Raw genomic sequence first — 24,599 nt, 5'->3', positions numbered from 1 at the left:
CAGCCTAAACTGGTCCAAACTAGAAAGTTTAACAACTGATTCAAATTTGGTCATAATCGGACTGGTTTTGATCAAATGGGAGCAATTTTTAGATCAGCAATATTCCAAAATAAGTTGTCCAACTTTGCGGCTGCGCCGCAAACAGACCGTAAAAGATATCTCAAAAAATTGGATAACTTTAGATGCCCCACTTGTCCAGAGGACGTACGCCGATTTTGAAGTCAGTGGGCAAAACGCCCTAGGAGGAGTTCGTCAAAGTTTGACGTGAACAAAATGGCTAACACAGCGTGTTTTCATTTTCAAAGGAAGATGGCAGCCATAGGGTAAGTCTGGGGGCGTGGCCACAATAATATTTTTTTTTTGTCCTCACAAGAGGAATGCGTGTCCCGAATTTCGTAGCTCTAAGACAAAGTTGACCTCGGGGCGTCTAACATAGGCGCAATGTATTTTGACTTTTGACGGTGGCGCTGTCGCGCCATTTTTTAACGAAAAAGAAAATGGCCCAGAAAAAATCAAATTTTTCGCCGATTCTGAATTTTGGGCAAAGTTTGGTGAGTTTTTGAGCATGTTCAGGGGGTCAAATTAGAGCTCAAAAAGCAGAAGAACAAGAAAAATAATAATAAATATAGCCGCAAGCGGCAATGATCGGCCCTCGCCACGCCGCCGCCACGCCGCAAGAGGAGGGGGCGCTAACGCGCCCCAATTGTCCTTTTATTGCGCCTACTGCTGAATCTGTGACGCTGTCACATCTTCTCCCCTTTGTTTTACCATCAAAAAGCAATTTTATTTTGAATTCTTGGCACAATGTGCGGCTTTGCCGCACAGACACCGTGACTCTTTGAATAAAAATGTGGATCACGTTTGATGGTCCACCCCTGAAGATGAGTCTCACCAAATTTCAGGTTAATAGGGCTAACGCCCTAAGAGGAGTTTGTGAAAGTATAAAGTGTAAACATGTTCTGGCGATTTCCCCATTGGAATAACATGGAAGGTTTCGGTCATCGTTATGGCAACGCCATAAAAATTATGACATGGCTCTCATTGACTTTTTTGATGGGGATGCTAAAATTGAGTTGTGTGTCAAATTTCATATAATTTCGCAAAACTAAACATTTAACCTCCATATAAAATCTGTAGGGGGCGCTGTGGCGCCAAATGAATTTATTTCACTTCAAGTGGGTTTAGGGCAAAGAGTTTAACAACTGATTCTAATTTGACGCAATTCGGACTTTATCTGCGCAAACGGCAGAAATTTTAAATATGGGAGATTTCTGAAATTCTAGCTACAGTTTGCGGCTTCGCCGCACAGAGACCGTGAGAGGTATCAATGTAATTTGGATAACTTTTGATGTCCCACTCCTCAGTAGCATTTTCACCAAATTTCAGCTTTTTAGGGCCAACGCCCTGGGAGGAGTTCGTAAAAGTACGACGTTTGGAAAAACTCCAAAATCATGTTTAGCCATTTTTGAAGCAATATGGTCGACATTTGGTTGGGCGGACGGCGTTGCCGTAATAATATTTTTTACTTCTCTTGTCACCATCTACCTCTGCGCCAAATTTCATGATTCTACGATCAGATTTTTTTTGGGTCATTTCCCATCTCTCAATGCATTTTTGGTACATTTGGGGGCGCTGACGTGCCAATTTTTTTTTATTTTAGAAAAGGGAAATAGCCAGAATGTAGAGAGGCACGATTTTTAGAGGTGTGCAAATTTTTGTGACTTTTCGTCAATGTTCACTGGGTGAAAAATAGGGGGGTTGGTCCCGAGGAGAAGGAGAAGGAGAAGGAGAAGGAGAAGGAGAAGGAGAAGGAGAAGGAGAAGGAGAAGGAGAAGGAGAAGGAGAAGGAGAAGGAGGAGAAGGAGGAGAAGGAGAAGGAGAAGGAGAAGGAGAAGGAGGAGAAGGAGAAGGAGAAGGAGAAGGAGAAGGAGAAGGAGAAGGAGAAGGAGAAGGAGAAGGAGAAGAAGAAGAAGAAGAAGAAGAAGAAGAAGAAGAAGAAGAAGAAGAAGAAGAAGAAGAAGAAGAAGAAGAAGAAGAAGAAGAAGAAGAAGAAGAAGAAGAAGAAGAAGAAGAAGAAGAAGAAGAAGAAGAAGAAGAAGAAGAAGAAGAAGAAGAAGAAGAAGAAGAAGAAGAAGAAGAAGAAGAAGAAGAAGAAGAAGAAGAAGAAGAAGAAGAAGAAGAAGAAGAAGAAGAAGAAGAAGAAGAAGAAGAAGAAGAAGAAGAAGAAGAAGAAGAAGAAGAAGAAGAAGAAGAAGAAGAAGAAGAAGAAGAAGAAGAAGAAGAATCCGATGCGAAAACAATGTTTCCCATTTTTCAAATATCATAAACTATACATTTTCGGAAAGCGCTCGCGCTTTCCTACCTCATGGTGTGGGTCCCTGGTCACTGACGGGTACTTTCGTTAATTTTGAGTGGGCTCCGCCCACTTTGTGTTTTTGGCCCTCTATACAGTAATAATGTTCAATTTTTGCATTACATGCTTATATGCACGGAACATGCAAGAGATGGGGAACGTATTCGTGAGCTACTTAGGGCAAATGAGTGCTTTATATCCCAATGTAAAGTGCTCGTTTAGTGCGCACTTTTGCACGGGCTTCGCCCGTTTACAACGTTAATGTTCCATTTTCCTACTATTAATTAGTATGCACGGGGCGTGCGTGAGTGAAGGAGTGCGTTAGTGAGTGTTTGGAAGTGGGCGAGCGCTTCGCGCTCGATTTCGTGCGCACTACGTGCGCACTTTCGCAGCCGTGCTTCGCACGGCCTTACGAGATTAATAGGCCTCTCGCCAGCTTGTGGCGCTCGGGCCTAATTAAAGCCGCAAGCGGCATCCAACGGCCCTCGCGGGCCGCCGGCCTTCCGACTCTGTTCTCTGCATTTTACAGAGTTGGCGCTAACGCAATTGTCTAAGAACTAAGACAGTGACACATTGTACATGTTCAATGCTGTGCTTAACCAGTGCAAATGAACACAAATATCGGTCGAATGTGCGGCTCCAGCGCACAGAGACCGTGACACTTGGAATAAAAATATGGATAACTTTTGATGCTCCGCTTGTGTAGATTATTTTCCCAAAATATGAGCTTGATCGAGCTATTGCCCACAGAGGAGTTTGTTAAAGTGTGAAGCATAAATGTGAACATTTCAAAGATTTGGCGTTTTTCCCATTTGTGACATATATTTGCGGCTCTACCGCACAGAGACCGTACCACTTAAAATCAAAATATGGATAACTTTTGATGCCCCGCTTGTGTATATGATTCTCCCCAAATATGAACTTGATCGGGTAATCGCCCTAGGAGGAGTTTGTTAAAGTGTGAAGTGTAAAAATGTGGTCATTTTAGAGATTTTGCGGTTTCCCCATTGGGATAACATGGGATGTTTCTGTCATCGCTACGGCTACGCTGTACAAAATATGACTTTGGCTCTCATACTTTTAATTTGGGGATGGCAAATGAGAATTGTGTGCAAAATGTCCTGTCATTTGGAAAAACTCTTGTTTATAGGCCACTCTGAAGGCCAAATAGTCCAAATTCTGCGAAAAGTTTGCGGCTCAGCTGTACAGAGACCGTAAATGTTATCCATCAAATTTGAATAACTTTAGATGCCCCACTTGTCTAGAAGAGGTACACCGATTTTGAGATCGGTGGGCCAAACGCACTAGGAGGAGTTTGTTAAAGTGTGAAGCGTAAAAAATGTGCCCCGCCGCCGCAATTGTCGGACCATGTCGGCCTCGGTGAAACTGAGAAAAACAGCATTTTACTTTTTTTCCCCCAAAATTTGTGATTTTCATTTTTTTGCAGAATGTGCTAGTTGAAGTTATGAATAAGCCCCTGTGTGCTTCAGATAACACTATTGGTTGTCTTAAACGTATACATTAAGCTGTTAAAAATGTGGAGTTTTCGGGTCTTTTTCCTGCTCTCCTGGGGGGCGTCACCTTTTTCTAGCCAACGTGTTGTTTACATTTTCCACCAATCAGCTGTGATCCGCATGGCAGCTGCTGCGTGCTCCGTGTTTTCCTCTCATTACTCCAGACCGTCTGCAGAGCACAGTCTTCAGAGCTTACATTTCCTGGACTACATTGGAACGGAATTGTTTACTCAGGTACACTTTTACTTTACTACTAAATTATTGCTTTAACGCTGTGTTTTAAGGCGGTCTCGTGATCACTTCAGAATCTTACTTGTCTGCTCCGGTGGAGCTAATGCTAAGCTAACATGTTGCTTCAGTGCACTCTGCAATATGGGCTTAATGTGACTACTTGCTGTTATCACCATGTTATCGGGTTATTTTTCGGCGTGGGTTGGCCCGTGGGTTGTGTGGGTCGTGCTTTGTGTCTGTTTTATGCTGCTAAACCGGCTGTTAGCGCCACAGCCCGGAGCTAAACGCAGCTATTCGGAGCTAAGTTGTAAGCTAAACTTTGCTATGTTATCGGGTTATTTTTCGGCGTGGGAAGAGAAAAAAACTACAACTCCCGATACCGCTTCTGGTCACGTGGCTTACGTACGTTGCACGTCACGCACGCACTGCGTCACTCGAACCAATCACGCGCTTGCCTGGCCATTATCAGCTTCCTGTGTGTCTCTCTGTGCACGGTGTTGGGAGAGACAACAGGACGGCTGAACCAGGTAAGCTTTGCGACTAAAACACCCGCTTTTAATCACTTTAATGTGCGCCGGTTTTAAACTCGAGTGTATGATTATGTTTTGGTGTGCTGTTCTGCAAGTGTTTTGCTTTTACGAGCAGTGTTATCTCAAGTGAGCTAGCTAGCCCCGCTAGCCGAGGGCAGATGTCCCAATATCTCCGCGTTTTGCATCTTAAATACACCGTTAACGTCACAATATGAACTGTTATCTGTGAAGCGTGTTATTCCCATATTACTGTTAACCCTAATCCTTTTATCCCCCTTTTCAGAATTGGCAAAGACACCCTGACTGACATGACCTGTCTCTACGTGAAGTCTGCTAAGGAGCGTGGTAAGTGTAAAACATTATTTTGGTGATTTTCATGTTTTAATGATTAGAGTATAATAAACCATAAGTAACATCTGTTTTTCAGGTGAGCCTGCAGTTTGTACATCAAGCTTCAGATCACTGTGGAAACAGCTTCTCCCACACATCAGAAGCTGCAGGCCACGCACAGATCTCTACAACAGAATCTAATGTGCTGTCTTTGGACCCTCACCGCCAACGTCTCACTTCAATATCCCACAGCTTGTTGGAACGGTGGATGGCAAAGTGTTTGTCAAGAACTTGGACTGGCAGAAGCATCTGAGTCCCTTCTTCAGACGGCTTCCAAAGATCAAGAGTTATCAGCACTTCAGGTATTTATATTGAAACTCTCACATTGTGTTAAAAAAAAAAATAGTTAATGAGTGTTTTATGTTAAATAGTTAGCCATTTCTTAAATGTCCTGTTATTTGTTTACAGCTTTGATGCCAAGAGCCGAGAGTCACAGCACAGAAGAGTGCACAGAGGAAGAAGAGGATGAAGATGTGATCTCTGATGTAATTAGACTCTGGTGGTGTACATATCATATCTATTATCTCATATCTCATATATTCAAAGCCATGGACCCGTTGCAGTTCGTATACCTGGCCCTGGCATCTGTTTATAAGAGTTCTTCTATTAAGAGTGTTTTTTAAACTTCCTATAAGTTACTGTCCTTTCCCCCTGTATCTACTACGTTGTAACATTAAAGGCTATCTTATCTTATCTTTTGTTGTTTGTGTTGAATCATTCAGTGCACCATTGTTGGGAAACGTTTGCGGCTCCGTCGCACAGAGACCGTAAAAGTTATCCTTAAAATTTGGATAACTTTAGATGCACCACTTGTCTAGAGGACGTACACCGATTTTGAGGTTGGTGGGCAAAACGCACTAGGAGGAGTTTGTTAAAGTGTAAAACATAAAAATGTGGTAATTTGAGAGATTTTGCGGTTTTCCCATAGGGATAACATGGGAGGTTTCTGTCATCGCTACGACTACGCCGTAATAATTTAGGCATTTTTGTGATTGGCTTTTGTGATCGGGACGGCAAAATAGAATTTTGGGTAAAGTTTAGACAATTTTGGTAAAACTAATTTTTGACCTTCAATGTTAATTTAAAGGTCACTCTGTAGGGGGCGCTATCGCGCCCATTTCAATTTTGTCAGCCTAAACTGGTCCAAACTAGAAAGTTTAACAACTGATTCAAATTTGGTCCTAATCGGACTCGTTTTGATCAAATGGGAGCAATTTTTAGATCTGCAATATTCCAAAATAAGTTGTCCAACTTTGCGGCTGCGCCGCACACAGACCGTAAAAGGTATCTCAAAAAATTGGATAACTTTAGATGCCCCACTTGTCCAGAGGACGTACGCCGATTTTGAAGTCGGTGGGCAAAACGCCCTAGGAGGAGTTCGTCAAAGTTTGACGTGAACAAAATGGCTAACACAGCGTGTTTTCATTTTCAAAGGAAGATGGCGGCCATAGGGTAAGTCTGGGGGCGTGGCCACAATGATTTTTTTTTGTTTGTCCTCACGAGAGGAATGCGTGTCCCGAATTTCGTAGCTTTACGCCAAAGTTGACCTCGGGGCGTCTCCCATAGGCGCAATGTATTTTGACTTTTGTCGGTGGCGCTGTCGCGCCATTTAAAAAAAAAAAAAAAAAAATGGCCCAGAAAAAATAAAATTTTTCGCCGATTCTGAATTTTGGGCAAAGTTTGGTGAGTTTTTGAGCATGTTCAGGAATCATCATTACGAGCGCTTACGCGCTCGTCACTCCCTATTCCGTCGGGATGCCCCGCCCACTCCCCATAGACTTCCATTGATTTGAGCAGATACAAGCATGGCCCATGCCTGCGGCATGGATTCTCGCGTACGGGACGATGTCAGGAGGGTTTTTGGAGGAATGCAGCGCTTCGCGCTGCTGTTGTCAACAATTAGTGAATGGGCTACGCCCATTCACTAATTGTTGTCGGCATGGGCTAGTTCACTGTACTTGCCAGGGGCGACGGGGTACTGTTCGACCAAACATGCGGGCGCAGCCCGCATGTTTGGTCGAACAGTTGCAACGCTGCCGAAGGCAGGAGCAATAGGCCCTCCGCCCTGCTGGGGCTCGGGCCTAATTATGTTTACCGTACTTTTTTCCCACGCTTTGAACCCTGCAGCCAATACAACGGTGCATCTAATTTATAGACATTACTGGCTAACAGCCACCGGGGGCACTCTAGCAGGAAGCACAAGCGTTTGACACACTGTAGAAGAAGACGTCAGGGCACAGTAGAAGCACGTTCTGTTCTCTATATTTTACGCTTCGAAACGCTGTGTGTTTTATTACAATCGGACTTATCTTCACATAGAAATGAGTGTAATTAGTCCTGCGGCGCAACAGCGGACCATGTTGTTTTAATGTATTCATTCATTCATTCATTTTCTACCGCTTGTTCCCTTTCGGGTCGCGGGTGTTTTTAATGTAATTTGTTTAATATGCAAAATGCAAATGTCTTCTTTTTAAAATCATAACCACCTTCAATCCAACTCTGTTTATTTTTGCATGTCTCAAAATCTTCATCTTGATATTGAAATAGATTATAATGAATGCTATGCTAATCCCCAACAGCAACAGTATGGTACAAGTTTAGCATCAGGTTCATAAGGGAAGACCCACAAAAACAAAACATCAAATAGAAAATGGAAATTCATGGATTTCTTACAGATCTTATGATTTTGACGCAGTTTCCCAAAAGATGAGACCCTCTTCTCTCAAATAAAAAAGCATCCATTTTCCTCTCCATCTGCATCCATTATTCAGCAATGTCCCATTTTTCACAATATTTTTACCAAATGATGCCACACATCAGTCTAAAAATCATCAACATACTGTCAGTTATTCTGTAACCATTTGCACTTGCTGACTAAGTCTTAGTAGTACATCATTTTCATCACCAAAGTGCTGATTAATGATTGTTGGAGAGATAATAAGTAAGCTCCATAGAAAAAGAAACAAATGAAAGTACAAACTCGTCATATAAACTAGGGCTACAATTTTAATTTAATTTTGAAATGGTAAAATTGGATCTTATGTGTAATAGCTGCCAACGCTGTAGTTTAGACCTTAACATATTCGGAAATACAGGGCATTCTTTTATTAGTATAGCCATTTCCAAGGGTTTAAATGTCACAATTTTGTTCAAAAACCTTGCTTAGAGGCAGCATCACACCTTAAAGTTTGCACATAAAAGACAAACATTTTCGCATCTTATTGCACTACAACAGTTTGAGTTCCGTATATCATCTGACAAGCTAAATCTTTTTGGCATCACTCTCACTTTGTTTATTGAATGTCTTGTCTTGCAGCCTTAAAACAAAAAAAAACTAACACAAAACCAATTCCTTTTCCACTTTTCCATCCTCGACATGTAACGAAGAATGACAAGTGCAATGGTGCAATTTACGCTCTCTCAAACCGCTCGGGGAAAAAAACAAAATGGCAGTGAAAAATGTGGCTTATTTTGTTAATCCATTGGGAAGGAATGCTGTCCTTCAGGTGTCAAGAGCTGTCGCAGCAAAGACAAGAAAAAACAACAGGAAAATCAGGATAAGTCAATAAAGCCGGCAAAAGTGAGGAGAGTTTATTGGTTTCAAGTTCACAAACGCAGAGGAGGAAGAATTATCTAGACCAAATCTGTAGCGTCACTTCAAAATAAACCTTTTAATGCTTTGCCTAGAATGTTCCACAGTATGGCATTCATGAGAAAAACAGACAACACCACCACGTTACAGGTCAGATCTGGGATGTTTTTCAATTTATTTTTTATCATAGCAATCTTAGCAATTTAATTAGTACAATATATGTTTAATGCCATATTGTGGAGTAAAAACCACACTGCTCCACTAGTACTCGCGTCCAGGAGTCCACCAGGAGTCAAGCCTGAATAGATTTTGCGGGTCAAGTAGATATTGTACCAACAAAAGTTAATGCTAAAAAATAGCATGCTACCGGCGCATCAGCGTTACTTCCTGGTTTACAGCCACTACAAACACTTATAGTTAGATGCAAACAGCACACAGCGGCTCTCATTTTGATCCTAAGAGCTGCTTTCACAATATATCCGTACTGGGGAAAGATAAATGTGACTTTATTACAAATCGGATACAGTCCCTTCAAGACAACAAGACATCGTAGGTTGATGACATTTAATATTTAACGCAACATATCGCCAGCAAAAAAAAAGGTACATTTTCTTACCTTCTCTCGATCCTCCACCAGATCAGCCAGAGGGTCGTCCATGTCCAAAATGCCCCCATCACTATATTCAAGATGGTGTGTGTGAACCACACTGTCCCCCTGCTAAAAAACAGAAGAGAATTTGTTCAACAAGTATGTGTAGTCATCAAGTCCGTCCGGCTTGGTTTGTCAGGCTACATTTGTAAGCTAGTGTTGCACAATTTTCTTTTCCCGGTTTAGTCATTATTTAGTCCTAGTTTAGTTTAGACCTAGGTTAGACCTAATTTAGACCTAGTTTAGATTTGTTGGTCTCATTTCCTCGTGGCGTGGACAGCCGAGTAGTTATCCCACATGTCAATCATTCCCGGCGTCCTACTGCACACCTGCAGGATTGTTCTGCCTCGTTCCCAGCATAGCAGCACGTTTCCCTGGCTGTGCATGTGTGGTTGATATGCCGGTGTGTGTTTAGTGAGTTCCTTCAGTGTAAAGTACAAAAATTACAACATAGAAAGACTGTGTTCGAGCTCAGAAGAGAAGGAAATCTGCGAAGACAAGAGATGCGATGTTTGATGGCAGGCGGCCTCTCGGAGGGTGGGGGGTGAGTGTGTGCATGCGCATTTTTTAAAAAGGGACTAACAGTCGCTTCAGTTCTCAAATCGGTGAATATTAATTAATTATTATATTAATAATATTGACATACAGTGGGTAAAGGAAAGTATTCAGATGCCTTTCAATTTTCCTCTTGGTTTCATTGCAGCCATTTGTAAAAATGAAAAAAGTTTTTATTTCTCATTAATGTACACTCAGCACCCCATTTGATAGAAAAAAACACACAAATGTAGACATTTTTGCTAATTTATTTCAAAAGGAAAAACTGAAATATTCCATGGTCATAAGTAGGGCTGCAGCTATCGATTATTTTAGTAATCGGGTAATCTATCGATTTTTTCTTCGATCAATCAAGTAATCGATACATTTTTTCGTAAACTATTTTAAAACATATAAAATTATTTTTTAAATAAACATTATAGATTATACTAATAAACAAAAAAGGAGTTTCTGCTTAAAAAAACAAAACACATTTTATTCTTAATTTCACAAAAGTTTGTCCCCAAAACAGCAACATTTCACTTCAGTCCAAAGTGTTCTGTTGTAAATACAAACTGTGTGGTGACAAGTTATGTAGTCCTTTATATATATTCTTTAAACAGTTACAGTAGCTATGAATTAATAGTTTCTGTCACAGAACTTAAAATAAGACACTTGTTTGTAAAACATTGTGTGTGGGACCAGTGATGCTGGTTATGAGCGGTGACTACATTTTGCATTTTGTCCCTTTGCGGCGTTGGCTCCGTGCGCTGGTCACTTTGGCTCCGTGTCATCGCAGACTTTCTGTATCACATCAGATTATTATAACATGGTCGCGGTGCTCCTGCTGTTTCCATGGATGTATTTGCTGTTATCTGCAGCAGAGGAGAGAGCGGCGTGATTTAAACATAGGAGTCTGACTGGGAAGCAAGGTTTGGAGCACGGGGGACCGTGAGTGTGGAGCGGGGGTCCGCGAGTGTGGAGGACGAGGGGGCAAATTTACACTACAAAACTCTTCCCGTTCACACTCGTGAGTTTAAAACACGCCGCTCTCTCTGTTGCGCTTCAGCTGCTCCAGGAAGAAGCTCCGTGGGAAATAAAAGCTCCACAAGTCGTTCCGTGCGCTCCACGCGCCACAGATTCACGTGTTTTTAAATTAAATAAGTAAATTAAATGAATCATCAAGGCAATAAAAAAATAAAAACCTTTTTTGTAATCGAATTACTCGATTAACTCGAATAATCGTGGCAGCTCTAGTCATAGGTATTCAGACCTTTTGAGTAGAAGACCCTTTTGAGCTAGTAGAGTCATGAGTCTTCTTGGGAATTATGCAGCTTTTTCACACCTGGATTTGGGGATACTCTGCCATTTTTTGCAGATCTTCTCCAGTTCCAGGTTTCCGGTTGGATGGTGAATGTTGGTGGACAGCCATTTTCAGGTCTCTCCAGAGATGCTCAATTGGGTTTCGGTCAGGGATTTGGCTGGGCCAGCTGGGCCAGTCAAGAATGGTCAGAGTTGTTCCGCAGCCACTCCTGTTGTTTTAGCTGTGTGCTCAGGGTCATTGGGCCAAAGGTTCGCCTTCCAACAAGACAGTCAGAGGTTCTGAACCCTCTGGAAGAGGTTTTCTTCCAGGACATCTCTGTATTTGCCGCATTCATCTTTCTTTCAACTGCACCCAGTCGTCCTGTCCCTGCAGCTGAAAAACACTCCATAGCATGATTCTGCCACCACCAGGTTTCACTGTTGGGGAGGTGCTGAGCAGTGCCAGGTTTTCTTCACACATACTGCTTAGAATTAACACAAAACAGTTTCTCAACAGACCAGAGATTCTTATTTCTCATATCTGGGAGTCGTTCATGTGTTTTTTGGCAAACTCTGTGCAGGCTTCCATATGTCTTGCACTGAGGAGAGGCTTCAGTCGGACTATTCTGCCATAAAGCCCCGACTGGTGGAGGCAGTGATAGTTGACTTTATGGAACTTTCTCCCATCTCCCTGCTGCACCTCTGGAGCTCTTTGATCTTTGGGTTCTTCTTTACCTCTCACCAAGGCTCTTCTCCCACGATTCCTCAGTTTGGCTGGACAGCCAGGTCTAGGCAGAGATCTGGTCGTCCTAAACTTCTTCCATTTAAGGATTATGGAGGCCACTGTGCTCTTAACCTTGAGTGCTGCAGAAATTCTTGTGTAACCTTGGCCAGATCTGTGCCTTGCCACATTTCTGTCTCTGAGCTCCTTGGGCCGCTCCTTGGGCCGCTCCTTGGGCAGCTCCTTGACCTCCTGATTCTCATTTGCTCTGACACTGTGAGCTGTAGGTCTTATATACACACAGGTGTGAGCCTTTCCTAATCAAGTCCAATCAGTTCCATGAAGCACAGCTGTGAAGGAGTAGAACCATCTCAAGAGGAGCAGCAGAAATAACAGCAAATATGAATACTTCTTTTCTTTTTGAATACATTGTCAAAAATGTCTACATTTGTGTTTTTTTCTGTCAAGATGGGGTGCTGAGTGTACATTATTGGAAATACAAATTTTAAAAAAAAATATTTGAGCAAATGGCTGCAATGAAACATACGGTGAAAAATGTAAAGGGGTCTGAATACTTTCCGTACCCACATTAAAATTATACAATTATATGTACAATTATCATGAAAACATCACATTGACTTCATCTGTAAAAATCAAACGCCTCAGGTCATTCTGGGCCACACAACAGGTGCTCCTGCCGTTCTTAACCTCCATCATCCTCAGCGTGCTGCAATAGCTTTCTCTCAGTCACTGCAAAGTCTGGACTGCGACGCCTGATTCAAATATGCTTAAAGATTGTGGGCTAACCCTTGGATGGACTGTTAGATAGTATTAGTATATAAACACTATTTGATTGGCCAAAAACATAATTTCTCCCCCCAGCCATGTTCTCCATAATGAATATGTGCCGTTACCATCCGGACGTCGGGACAGTGTGACACACTTTAATATGGTCAGACTCAAACAATCCTTCATACAGTCCATCCTAAAACTAAACCATCTACAAAATACACAAACATCATAGATGGGAGTAGACAGTTTTTTGCTAGATGTCCTACATGTTCTGGTTGTCTGTAATGTGTAATGTAATTGTGTTTGTGCAAGATCAATTTCAGATTCTGGATCTGACAATAAAGTATTATCTAATCTAATCTAGTTCGGATCTAGTTTGTACATAGTTTAGCACTAGTTCAGCCCTAGTTTAGGCCTAGTTAAGTCTGAGTTAAGTCCTAATTTAGGACTATTAGGACTATGTTATTCCTCCAATAATCTTTACTTCTTTTTTCAGAGAAACAAAAAAAATCAGTTTCAGTTTTGCAACACTTTTATACGTCTTATTAGACAAAAGCCAGTGTTGAAGTGCATTAGTCTGTTTGTTTAGCCACTCTCACAGAAAATAAAGGGCTTGAGGTTTGGCTGGAAAAACTGGTCTTACTCGGTAAACTGCTGACGATCCTAGTTCATAATCAGGGCAAACTACGAACAACCAACATGTAGTGATGACATAAGTTTTATTATTGTCTTTTAGTAAGAAGACATGAGCAAAGACTAAATTCAAAGATAAAATTCAGTTTACACCAATTCAAGAGCATTGACAAGACTGGACTCTGAACTGCTAAACCAAAAATCCTATGAATTTGAGAACATGTTTGTCAAAGTCTAAACTAAAGTAAAAGCTTTAGCACCAAAAGAATTGCAGCATTTGTAATTTGCTAATTGCAACCATTCAAAATAAAAAGTTCACTTTGATATCTTTCAGACAGAGATGGGAGATGGCAAGAGGCCTAAAACCTTTGCTTTAGTGTGCACTTCTTCTGCCAAATCATTGAGCCAAAAAAGTAATGACTTTAAACCCTGTTTTTACTTTTTATAGCTACTCATTTAAAGTTTGAATGAATTAAATGTACTTAATTATGACCAAGTTTTAAAACTTTAAACAAAAAACAAAACAGAAAAATCATACATTTTCTTCCTCCAAAGTTTAATTCCACATGATTGTCTGCAGACCTCTCAGTTAAAAACGCTCAGGCCAATCCATGCAAATGTGGATCTCAATTAAAATTTGATTAATCGTAAAGCTCTATTCTACTTAAATAAGCGTTTAAAACGTTTCAATTACGGTCAAGTGTATTTATACAATTCGCACTTAGTCCTATTAGTCCATCACACCCAAGTATAATTATTGCTCTGGTTCAAACTGTGCACATTTCATCTTTTTTTGTTATTTGTCCCTCTCACAGGTCTAAATATAGCCACTGCAGCCACACTCCACTCTCTGTCCACTGCCCCGTACTGCCAGCTCATTTCCCACAATGCCATTCCTCTGATTAAAATGCTCAAGTAGTGATTTCCTTTCATTGAGCGTTCTAATTAGTTGGCGCCACTAGACGCTAACTCAGCACATTAGTGTGCATCGGCCACAAGGACAGTGACAGGCTTACAGATGACTGTAGTTATACTGTTGCAGTAATGCACAGGGCCGGCTCTGATTAAGACGCATCTTTAACAGCAAAGAATCAAACCTCAATTTTAAGGCCTTCCAAACTTCCTCTGGCAGTCCACATCATTGTCCTGTGCTGGGGTAAGACACTTCACTTCACTTCACTTCACTTCACTTGGGCTGCACGGCTAATTGCAATAAACTTTAAATCACAGTCTGAATGGTTGCACATTTGATTAAAAATTATCAAAAATCACAATTTGTGTTGATACATTTATTCAATTGCAAAGGCTGTGTTTAATTTAATAGAATGTCCTCTGCAAAGAACAAAATATGCTGTATTTTATAGAAATTAGTATTTCATATTTCAGTCGAGCACTCTAGAGCCCTAATTAAAATGTACCTACTTGAAGTAATACCATTTCCTCTGCAAACAAAATATCATGTCTCCACTGGGGGCTTATTGTAGTTGTAGTTTAGAGCTCTACAAACGGCTGTAGTTGACCCTGTCGCATCAATTAATCAAATAAAAAAAGAAGTGTGGCAAGTCGTTGACAATAGCTCTTAGAAATGATTGGGATTGCGGGCAAATAGTATGTACATAAGAGGGCAAAAAGTATGTACACACGAGTACAAATATACAAAAGTGAAAAGACAGATGAAAGTATGCAGCCATTCCCCAAACTCCAGTTAACTCACTCCATGCCTTCTCCTTTCTGTTCCTTATGATCTTAATAAGATAAGATAAGATAAGATAAGATAAACCTTTAATATCCACACAAGGGGAAATTTCATTGTTACAACGCAGTAGAACAGGAGGAAAGGACAGATTATAAGTTTCAAAACACACTCTTAATAGAACTCTTATGAACAAAACAAAAAAATCTTATTAACAAAACTCCTCTATCTTAATAGGGAATGGAGGGGGGGAAATAAAATAAAATAGATAATAAAAATACAAAATAAAGATAAAAAACAGATAATAATAATAAAATAATTATAATAGAATAAAATAACTAGCACAAGACTAGGTAATACTATTAGCAGGCAAGTAAACCGTATAAAAAACAAAATAGAACACTCTTATTTACAGGTATTGCACATGGTTGATTCAGTATTGCACATGAATATGATGGTATTGCACATGGTTACATCAGTATTGCACATGTTCAGGGCTAGCAGTGTTTGTTGTAGAGTCTGACAGCAGCAGGAAGGAAAGACCTGCGAAACCTTTCCTTCACACAGCGAGGGTGGATCAGTCTCTCACTGAAGCTGCTCTCCAGAGCGGACAGAGTGTCCTGCAGGGGACAGAGTGTCCTGCAGGGGGTGAGACTCATGGTCCAGCATGGATGTGAGTTTAGCCAGGACCCTCCTGTCCCCCACCTCCTGCACCGAGTCCAGAGCACAGCCCAGGATGGAGCTGGACTTCTTGATGACTTTGTCCAGCTTATAATGAAATAATAAATGAAATAATAAAAAAAGTGGTCGACTCAGAGTAAGTCTCGACCCATTAATGAATTGACTTAACTACTTAACTACAAATGTGCATGGGATTCTTGTAGTTTAACAGTTAAGATTTCAAACTTCTCTCAAATGTAAATTTTCCTGGACAAATGTGCACGCTAAATATAATACAGATTTTAAAATATGAATCACACATCTAATATTATCTCAAATTGCTCTGCCCTAATGTTGCAACTAATCACTCCCTTTGTGTACAACAGTCTTCATACAACCATCAGTCTGAACCCCTCTTCTCCTCGCTCCCCTCTTGCTCTCCTCCTGCTCTTTCTGCCCACCGATGTGCACTCGTAGGCGGGCGTTTTCTCCCAATAAGCCCCTCTCCTGTCACCGACTCCAATCCCCCCCATCACTCAACGGGACAATGAATGCTGTCCGCTCTAAACGTCCAAAAAGACGCGCCAACATCAAGTGGCTAAGCCCCACACCTGCCCGCAGAGATACCAGCGGATTGGACTACAACGCTATTGTACGGGACAGACAGCCACGATCCAGAACGTCCGCCGGGGGAGAGCAGTGGCACCTATCACCACAGGACAGCGAGCAAACAGGAGCAGACAGAGAAGAGGAGGTTGATTATTAAAAGGTCAATGCGACAAAATGATTAATGTGGTGGAGAAGGAGAGCGAGAGAGGTAAATAAGCAAACATTGCAATAAGGATAAACACAAAGGAGTTTAACAACTTCCTAAATGACTAGCATGATCTAGACTAGCAAAACAAATATAAAATTGATAGAGACTGCTTTCAACTGGTTCAAAATGTAGCAGCAAGATTATTAACAGGAACTAAAAGAAGAGAGCACCTTGCGCCGGTGCTGGAGTCTCTTCACTGACAGTCACTGACTGTCAATTTGGAATCAAATTTAAAATCCTCCTCCTGACCTACAAAGCCATAAATGACATGGTCCCATCCTACCTCAAAGATGCTATAGTACAATATCATCCAAACAGAGCTCTTCGCTCTCAAAATGCTGGCTTTCTGGTGGTCCCAAGAGTCTCTAAAAGCACAGTAGGAGGTAGAGCGTTTAGCTCTCAAGCTCCTGTCTAATGGAATCAGCTCCTGTCCATGTTAAAGAGGCCGACACAGTCTCTTTATTTAAGACCAGACTTAAAATGTTCCTCTTTGAAACAGTTTATGGTCAGGCCAGTTAGGAACAGAAATATAAACCTACAGTTTCCCAGCTACGCTGCCCTAGCAACCCGAGCATCTATGCTGGGGGAAGTATGGCAGCTTGAGCATCATCCTCTGCTTCCGACTACTTTTACTATCAATCAATATTTAATTTCAGTTGCAATCTGTTCACTGCCTTTACTTCTTCCCCGCCGGGAGTGGGACAGGCACATCGCTGACCTGTGTTCTCTACTACATATGAACAGTTCTTCATCTGCCTCGAAGAACTGGTTCTCCTCCTGAGTGGGTCCAGTTCCACTCTCTATCTCTCTGTCTGAGGGAGTCGGATCTCTCCTTCACTGTGGAACTTCTCCAGGTTTCTAACTTTGGTATTTTGGTAGATTTGGTAGTTTTTCCTGGCCGAGAAGGAGGGTCTGAGGACAGGGGAGCTTGGGACATTTGTCTAAGGACACAGGATGCAGGGACGTTGCCAAGTCCCTATGAACATTGTTTAATCTGTCGGTGTAATCCCTCATTCGTCCAGGCGTGTTCCATTGTAGAAAAAGCTTCAGTTGTAGTCATCTGGACTCAGTTTAGAAAAAATAGACGCTTCGACTCTCATCCAAGATTCTAAATCCTAAATTCGCTTATTGACGATGAATCTTGGATGAGAGTCGAAACATCTATTTTTTCTAAACTGAGTCCAGATGACTACAACTGAAGCTTTTTCTACATTGTTTAATCTGTTTTTCATTGTCACCCCTCGAGGCTGCTGTTTGTAATGCCCAAAATCACCACTGCTGTTGTGATTTTGGACATTACAAAAATGCATTGAATTGAAGCTATGAAGGCCATAATCACTCAAAAGGAGACACTTTGGCATGTTAAACTTCTTATTTGATTAAGTTTTAACTTTACATTTAATTATGTGGTACTTTGAAACAACTTTTTCATCTTGTTAAGATTTGATTGTTACCGTTTTTGAGACTTTATTGTACAAAAAAAAAAAGCCATTGTTGCACATAATTGGGACATAATACGTCTGAAAATGTAGAGAGACAGGTTTAAATTTCTTGTTTCATTTTGTTGACCTATTAGAAACCTACGACGGAGTACAAGGGCCATTCCAAATAAAAAGATATGCGGGCACTATGAGAATAAACTCATTTTACATCAACATCATTAAACAAGTATTTGACATTTAAATCTAAATGTTATGAGTCAAAGTCCAGACCCTGTACTTGAAGTGAATTGCTTGCGTCACTTTGAATCGGAACATTGACGCCGGCCCCTAAACGTTTAAATGTTTACTTGTAGTTTTTTTTTAACTACAACTTTATTCTCGTTAAATGATGACGTTATTCTCATTAAATGATGACGTTATTCTTGTTAAATTATGACGTTATTCTCGTTAAATTCTTACTTTATTTTCATTAAATTCTTACTTTATTCTTCGAATTTTAATCTAGTAATCTACTATTCTAGTAGTGCCCGTATTTTTCCTTTTTCTTTTTTAATGACCCTTATATAATATCTTATTTAGAATGTGGCAAACTTGATCTTACTGAAAATGTTGATTAAAACTTTAATAAATCAGGCTTAGAAATAAGGTGATTTCTATTGATAATACATTTGTACTACTACTGATTACTGTCATTCACAATGTGTCTCTATTATTAGGATCCAACAATTAATGTTAACTATAGACTAGATATGTTTGTAACTGTTTAGACAATTTAATAGGTTATATTTCAAATAAAAATACATTATTTTTTTCTAAACTGGTTTTAAGATTTTTATAGGATTAGCAGCTATATAAAAGTTTCCAATTAAATTTAACCATAGATCTAGGTGAAATTATACCATTTACCCATTTATATTTTACTATTGTCACGTAGCAATGTTGTTTAACATTATTTGCATATGTAAATTGGCGTAATAAAAAAACACTTGAAAGCAAATCCTGATTTTTAAGTTTTACTGAACACAAAATGGTAGAAATGACACCACTGTAGTGTTTTTTCTAAAGTATATAATTTATCATCAATTATAATTTTGTAAAGCTCAAAATAATTGCAACTAAAATGGTATATTTATGTCATGTAGAAATGCTAACCAACTTGTCAACTTTAGCATAGACAACATGGATTTATATCTTTGTTTAGGGCTATTTTATTCAGTATTTAGCCTTGTTTTTGTACAATTACCACGTGATTTACTGTTTAGGCTGCTAAGCTAGCACTAAAGAGGCGTCTCCATTTCACCTGTTGTTGGTCCAAAATCCTCCGATACCTCCGTGTGGCTTGGTCCACTAAATCCTTGACAGTCCACCCGGCTTTACAGGGGACGACCACGGCAGTATTCCCGAAGGTCACCGTCACTTTCATGGCCCAAAAAGCCCAAATAAAACCTTCAAAATGTTGTATATCCGCGTAGTTTCGGTGGTTTGTCCCTCGCGACTCGCTGTAGCACCTGTGCGTCGCAACAACAGGTGTCGAAATCACGACCAAATCCACACAAACCAAAAGTGTTCCGCGTCAAATCTAGTCAAAACATGTCGATCGTAAAGAAAATAGTTTGAAACGACGTGAACAGGCGGTAAAAACGACGTTATTTAACAGAGGAAAGAGCGAGTTTATGGTATGTGGCGTGTGGGCGTGTGGCGTGTCAGCCCGCCCAATCAAAACAGAGCGCGAGAGGAACCAGGAAGAACTCCGCCGCGTCAATCTTTTTTTTATTTTACTTTTTTTTTATTTATTTGTATGTAATATTTAGATTGTTAATGTCATAAATACGACGTGTCTTGAAAAGGAATGAAATACAATAAAAATAAGCTTTTACTGATAACAAATGTAATGCGGATTTATATTAATCTTTTTTTTGGTTCCACTTTATAATAACTTCACCTTAAATTGTCTTAACAAAGCATGGACAAAGACTTAATTCATATTGAACATATAGTTTATTATGCATGATTCAGGATTAGTAACTACTTAATTAAGGATAGGGTTGGGGTTAGGAATTAGGTTTGTTAATTATTAGTTAAGACATTTCTTTACATTTTTATTTTATTTTTCAAATATTAAACAAGACAGAATTAGACCAGAGTGGGAGAAATAAAATACAAATAAACATAAACTAAACAGCAATGAAACAAAATCATGGCATATTTCATTTAACGTAATATGGTCCAGAGTCCGAATGTATTTTTTTCCATTAAGTTGTGATCCATTACAACTTTATTCGTTGGTGAAGTTTGTGTCAGCCGTTTCTCTGTAATGGCTTTTTTCCAGCAATATGTTATAAAGGTTTCCATTTACTGTGTCCATTGCCAGACTTTTGAGGCCCTCTAAGTTTGAGTGGGATGGCAAAAACAGTACAAAGGGCATTGTTGTGAGTGACAGGACAGTCCCAAAACATGTGGAAGTGGTTTGCCTCCTGGCTGCCACAGTTTCTCCAACAGTTAGCATTTCCTTGTGACTAATGGGCACTTTGAGTGGGGGAGAGGACAGATAACTTATAGGAAGTTTAAAAAAACAAAACACTCTTAATAGAAGAACTCAAAAAACTCTTGTAAACAAAACAGAAAACTCTTATTAACAAAACTCCTCTCATATCTTAATAGGGAATGGAGGAAAAATAAATACATCAAATGAAAATATAGAGATGACAATTAAGTTAAATTCAATTCAATTTAAAATAAATAAATAATAATAATAATAAAGTAAAGTAAAAAAATAGCTAGCATAAGACTAAATAATACTAATACTAATGGTAAGTAAACACTCTTATTTACATCAGTTATATGCACATGAATATGGCCTTAATTGCTTGTGAGTGTGACAGTAATTGTTAATTTGTTAATTAATGGATTTTTAGAATAAGAATGGTTGTTGCCGGCCAATGTGTTGATATTTTACTTTTAATCTTTTACATTCTGCGTACAATCATAGTTTTTTTGCTGTATTTTGGCTGTATTTCCCTCTGTAACACATTCACATTCATGTTTGAACAATCAGGAGGAAAACAGATGCCACTGTTTATCTGATAACTCGAAAATAATGATCAGATTTTTGTGGCGCATGGCAACAGTCACTGTGGGAATCCAACAGGGCAACTCCCTGCTACGAGGTGTAATATACGACTTCCATTATTATTTGTGCTGCCTTGTTTCATTTCTTTATCTCTTCCTCTACATCGTCAGCTTTCTTCTCGTACCAACGATTGAAAGAATCTAACTAGAACCTGGAGCATTTTGTTGCCATCAAACAGGATTGTGGAGGCCTCAATATGTCAACAGCCCGTAAAACAAAAAGGTTTGAAAGATAAATGACAAGACGCTATGGAAGAATGAGCCTTTATTTTGAAGCTGGTTTGACAACACGTCCCTCCCGCGTTAGCTAGCACATCATTGATTTTACTGTCTCCAAAACCTCCCCTGTGCCGTGTAGGTGTGCTGCTTTCAAGTGAAGTAAATGTCTCAGCAAAGGTTTATGACAATTTACCACAAAAAGCGGTGTACAAATATTGGTGAGAACGAAAGAAAGCGTGAAACAAAATATAGCATCTTTTGACAGTAGGTGAGGTCGGGACAAGAATCACACCAAACACATTAGTGATGACGTATTGGACACTACAATATATAGCAACATTTAACTCAACATTAATTGCCTGTAAGTTTAGTCAAAATGAGCAGTGCGTAATGGACCCTTCCAGTGTGAACCAAACGCCAGATTTTTGTTGTCCAATTAATCTAATATAAAGAGGTCACGGCTAGAAGGGTCTGTTAGTGCAAAACCATTGGATTTATTGATATTTGACTTTCAAAGCTTGAAATAACATCTCTTTTAGGGCTGCAATTTACGATCACTTTGCAGATCGATTAGTATAGCGATTATTATTTTGATTAATTGATTAGTTGTTCAGAACGCAAACGTCACACACCTTTTTACTGACTTTGACCAAGATTAATCTTTGATATGAAGCCGTTTGATAATCCTGGTGGAGCACATTTATGGATAAAAGAGTGTTTTCATCAAATTCATTAAATTCACACATTTTCCCGAATCATTTTCAGGCAATTGTGGCTCAACTTGAGTCATAAAACATATTTTTTTAACTCTTGGCATGTTTTGAAACCTGTGTATGGACCAGCTTATAATTATTCGATTGCTAAATTAGTTAACAATTAATCGATTAACTTTGCAGCCTAATCTCTTGTTATAATATACACTAATCCAAATATCTTTAATGTTATAATAGACACTGTTGTTGCGATGTTTCCACAGTATGGCATTAAACATCTTGTATTTATTCAATCACAGATTTTTTCATTGCTCAAAAACCTTTAAAAACATGCACCGTTACTTTGAGCACACTTACCTTCCCACAGATCTGACGTGTAACTTGCAACCTGGTAGCATCAAGGACTAGAACAGGACCGAGTTAAGTCTAGTAACTGGAGTAAACTGGAATCATACCCAGGAGCGGTGTGAATGCATCAACCTTGGATCATTCGAGGTGACGTTCCACATCCATGAAGACCGGCCGTTGACCAGGAGAGTTACTTGGTGCAACTTTAAACGTGACCTATACAACATACATTCCTGACACAGTCTATTGTCCTTTTCTGATGTTATTTCCTTCACTTTGATAACTCCGCAACCGCTTTCACCCCCAAAAATGCCTTTTCTTCCCAATCTACACAAAAAAAAATCAAGCATGGCCAATAACAGCCCCTTGATGCTTTTTGTTGTTTTGTTCGAGTGTAATTTTCAGACTTGGCCAGTCCAGAATCGATTGGTAGCTGTTGATTCGGCTCCTGTCCTTTTTCTAAAGAGCAGAATTGACACAGCTCACAGCACCAGGCCGCTAACCCAGTGTTTAAGCTCCATGTGTGGCCTCAGGAGTCGATAACAGGAGACGCAGCGAGGGCAGCGCGAGGACAGGATTATTGGAGGTAGAAGTGGCACATTTTAACTTTTGTTTAATGACAAAAGGATAACAATTCAAGGGTTTTTGTGTGGATTGAACGTTTGCTTGTTAAAGGAAAACCTCTTTATGCCTGAATTATTTTCCCAATTCATATATATATTATGTTTGTTCATATATATATATATCATATATATATATATATATATATATATATATATATATGAACAAATGGGATTATTGTTATTATTAATTTAATTTGAAATTCTGATGTAAATGATTGTAAATGTAAATTGTGATTATAACCCATTGGAGTACATTATATGCTTATTTGTTTTGTTATGGCCTGGTGTATTTGTACCAGACTTAAAATATATATATATATATATTATTAAGAAAGTAAACTGTTGATTAACTTGATTTCGATATAAATTATCTAGTGGCTCATGACACATTTTCACTGTCATTTCTTGTGTTTTGTGTGTATATCATTTTTATTGAATTGTAGAGGATTGAGGAATGAGGAGGGACATACAATTTACCAGATTGCCATTAATTGTAATAAATAGTAAAATAAATAGTAATAAAGTAAGTAAATTGTGTAAAATAAACAAACACAGAGACACAAAGCAGAGTGCGGTTCTCATCCCAAAATGTATTTAAGGGATTGCAAGTGATGCAGGTCGAGTACCTATATCTTTAACTAAGTATATTATGTTTTTTTTAGGTCCCATGATAGATATTTATTCCCAAATGTACGTAACTGAGTAAAACACAAACAAACAACAAAAGATCTGCTTTGGGACGGCTCACGGAAAGAAAGAAAACTGTTTGAATCTCACACAAAAGCACTTCTCTCTTTTATAGGAAGTCTGAAAGTGTTTTTCAGACTTCCTATAAGTGATCTGTTCTTCTGTATCTATCTCTGTATCTACCTGCGTTGCACCAATGAAATTTCCCCATGTGGGACAATAAAGGAATATCTTATCTTATCTTCTCTGGGGAAACACAGCCATCTTCTCTCTCTTCTCACCTCCATATTATCTGTCGATGAGCGAAGATGATTTGTTCACATATTCTAACACTCTCTCGCACATTTATTTCTCACTTCCCCCCAGATGCCACGTCGACGTCTCATCTTTGAATGGTGCGGAAAGCTTAATTAGCCTGATGAGAATTTTCACGGCAAAATACTACAGGGTTTAACAGCAAGACTTTCAAGTTGCGGTTGAGCGTGAACACGTACTTCACCCGGCAGAGTTAATGAAATGAGTGCTTACCTGTTTCAGAAGGCGTCGCACTATACGTGTCCTGTAGTAGTGTTTCACTGAGATGGAGCAGGTCAAAGGTCGTTAAACTGCACATGTTGTGGTTGGATGAATGAAGCGGTTTTTGTGGATTTTTGTGTGAGTTTTATTCCAGAATTCGCTTCATCAGAAGTGTCCACTATAATATAAGACAACTACAAGACTAATCGTAATACTACTACTTATACAACAATAATATAAGACAACTACAAGACTAATCGTAATACTACTACTTATACAACAATAATATAAGACAACTACAAGACTAATCGTAATACTACTACTTATACAACAATAATATAAGACAACTACAAGACTAATCGTAATACTACTACTTATACAACAATAATATAAGACAACTACAAGCCTAATCGTAATACTACTACTTATACAACAATAATATAAGACAACTACAAGACTAATCGTAATACTACTACTTATACAACAATAATATAAGACAACTACAAGACTA

At 39.4% G+C, this 24,599-nt stretch overlaps 1 protein-coding gene across 1 annotated transcript in view; it reads right to left on the bottom strand.

Moving 5' to 3' along the window:
• pard3ba (par-3 family cell polarity regulator beta a) overlaps positions 1-19,410 on the bottom strand; it is a 263,992-nt gene extending 244,582 nt beyond the window's left edge. Inside the window, exons 1-2 of the mRNA XM_072443180.1 lie at positions 19,154-19,410; positions 9,227-9,328 (exon numbers count right to left, since the gene is read on the bottom strand). Coding sequence (XP_072299281.1) covers positions 9,227-9,328; positions 19,154-19,276 — 225 coding nt within the window. The 5' untranslated portion in view covers positions 19,277-19,410. The remainder of the gene's footprint in view (positions 1-9,226; positions 9,329-19,153) is intronic.
• Between the last annotated feature and the right edge of the window lie 5,189 nt (positions 19,411-24,599).

The sequence above is a fragment of the Eucyclogobius newberryi genome, unplaced genomic scaffold, assembly GCF_026437365.1.
Source record: "Eucyclogobius newberryi isolate DKJ021-1_F unplaced genomic scaffold, fEucNew1.0.hap1 SCAF_1, whole genome shotgun sequence".
In the NCBI taxonomy this organism is placed as follows: Eukaryota; Metazoa; Chordata; class Actinopteri; order Gobiiformes; family Gobiidae; genus Eucyclogobius; species Eucyclogobius newberryi.
This window is presented reverse-complemented; position numbering and strand designations above follow the sequence as displayed.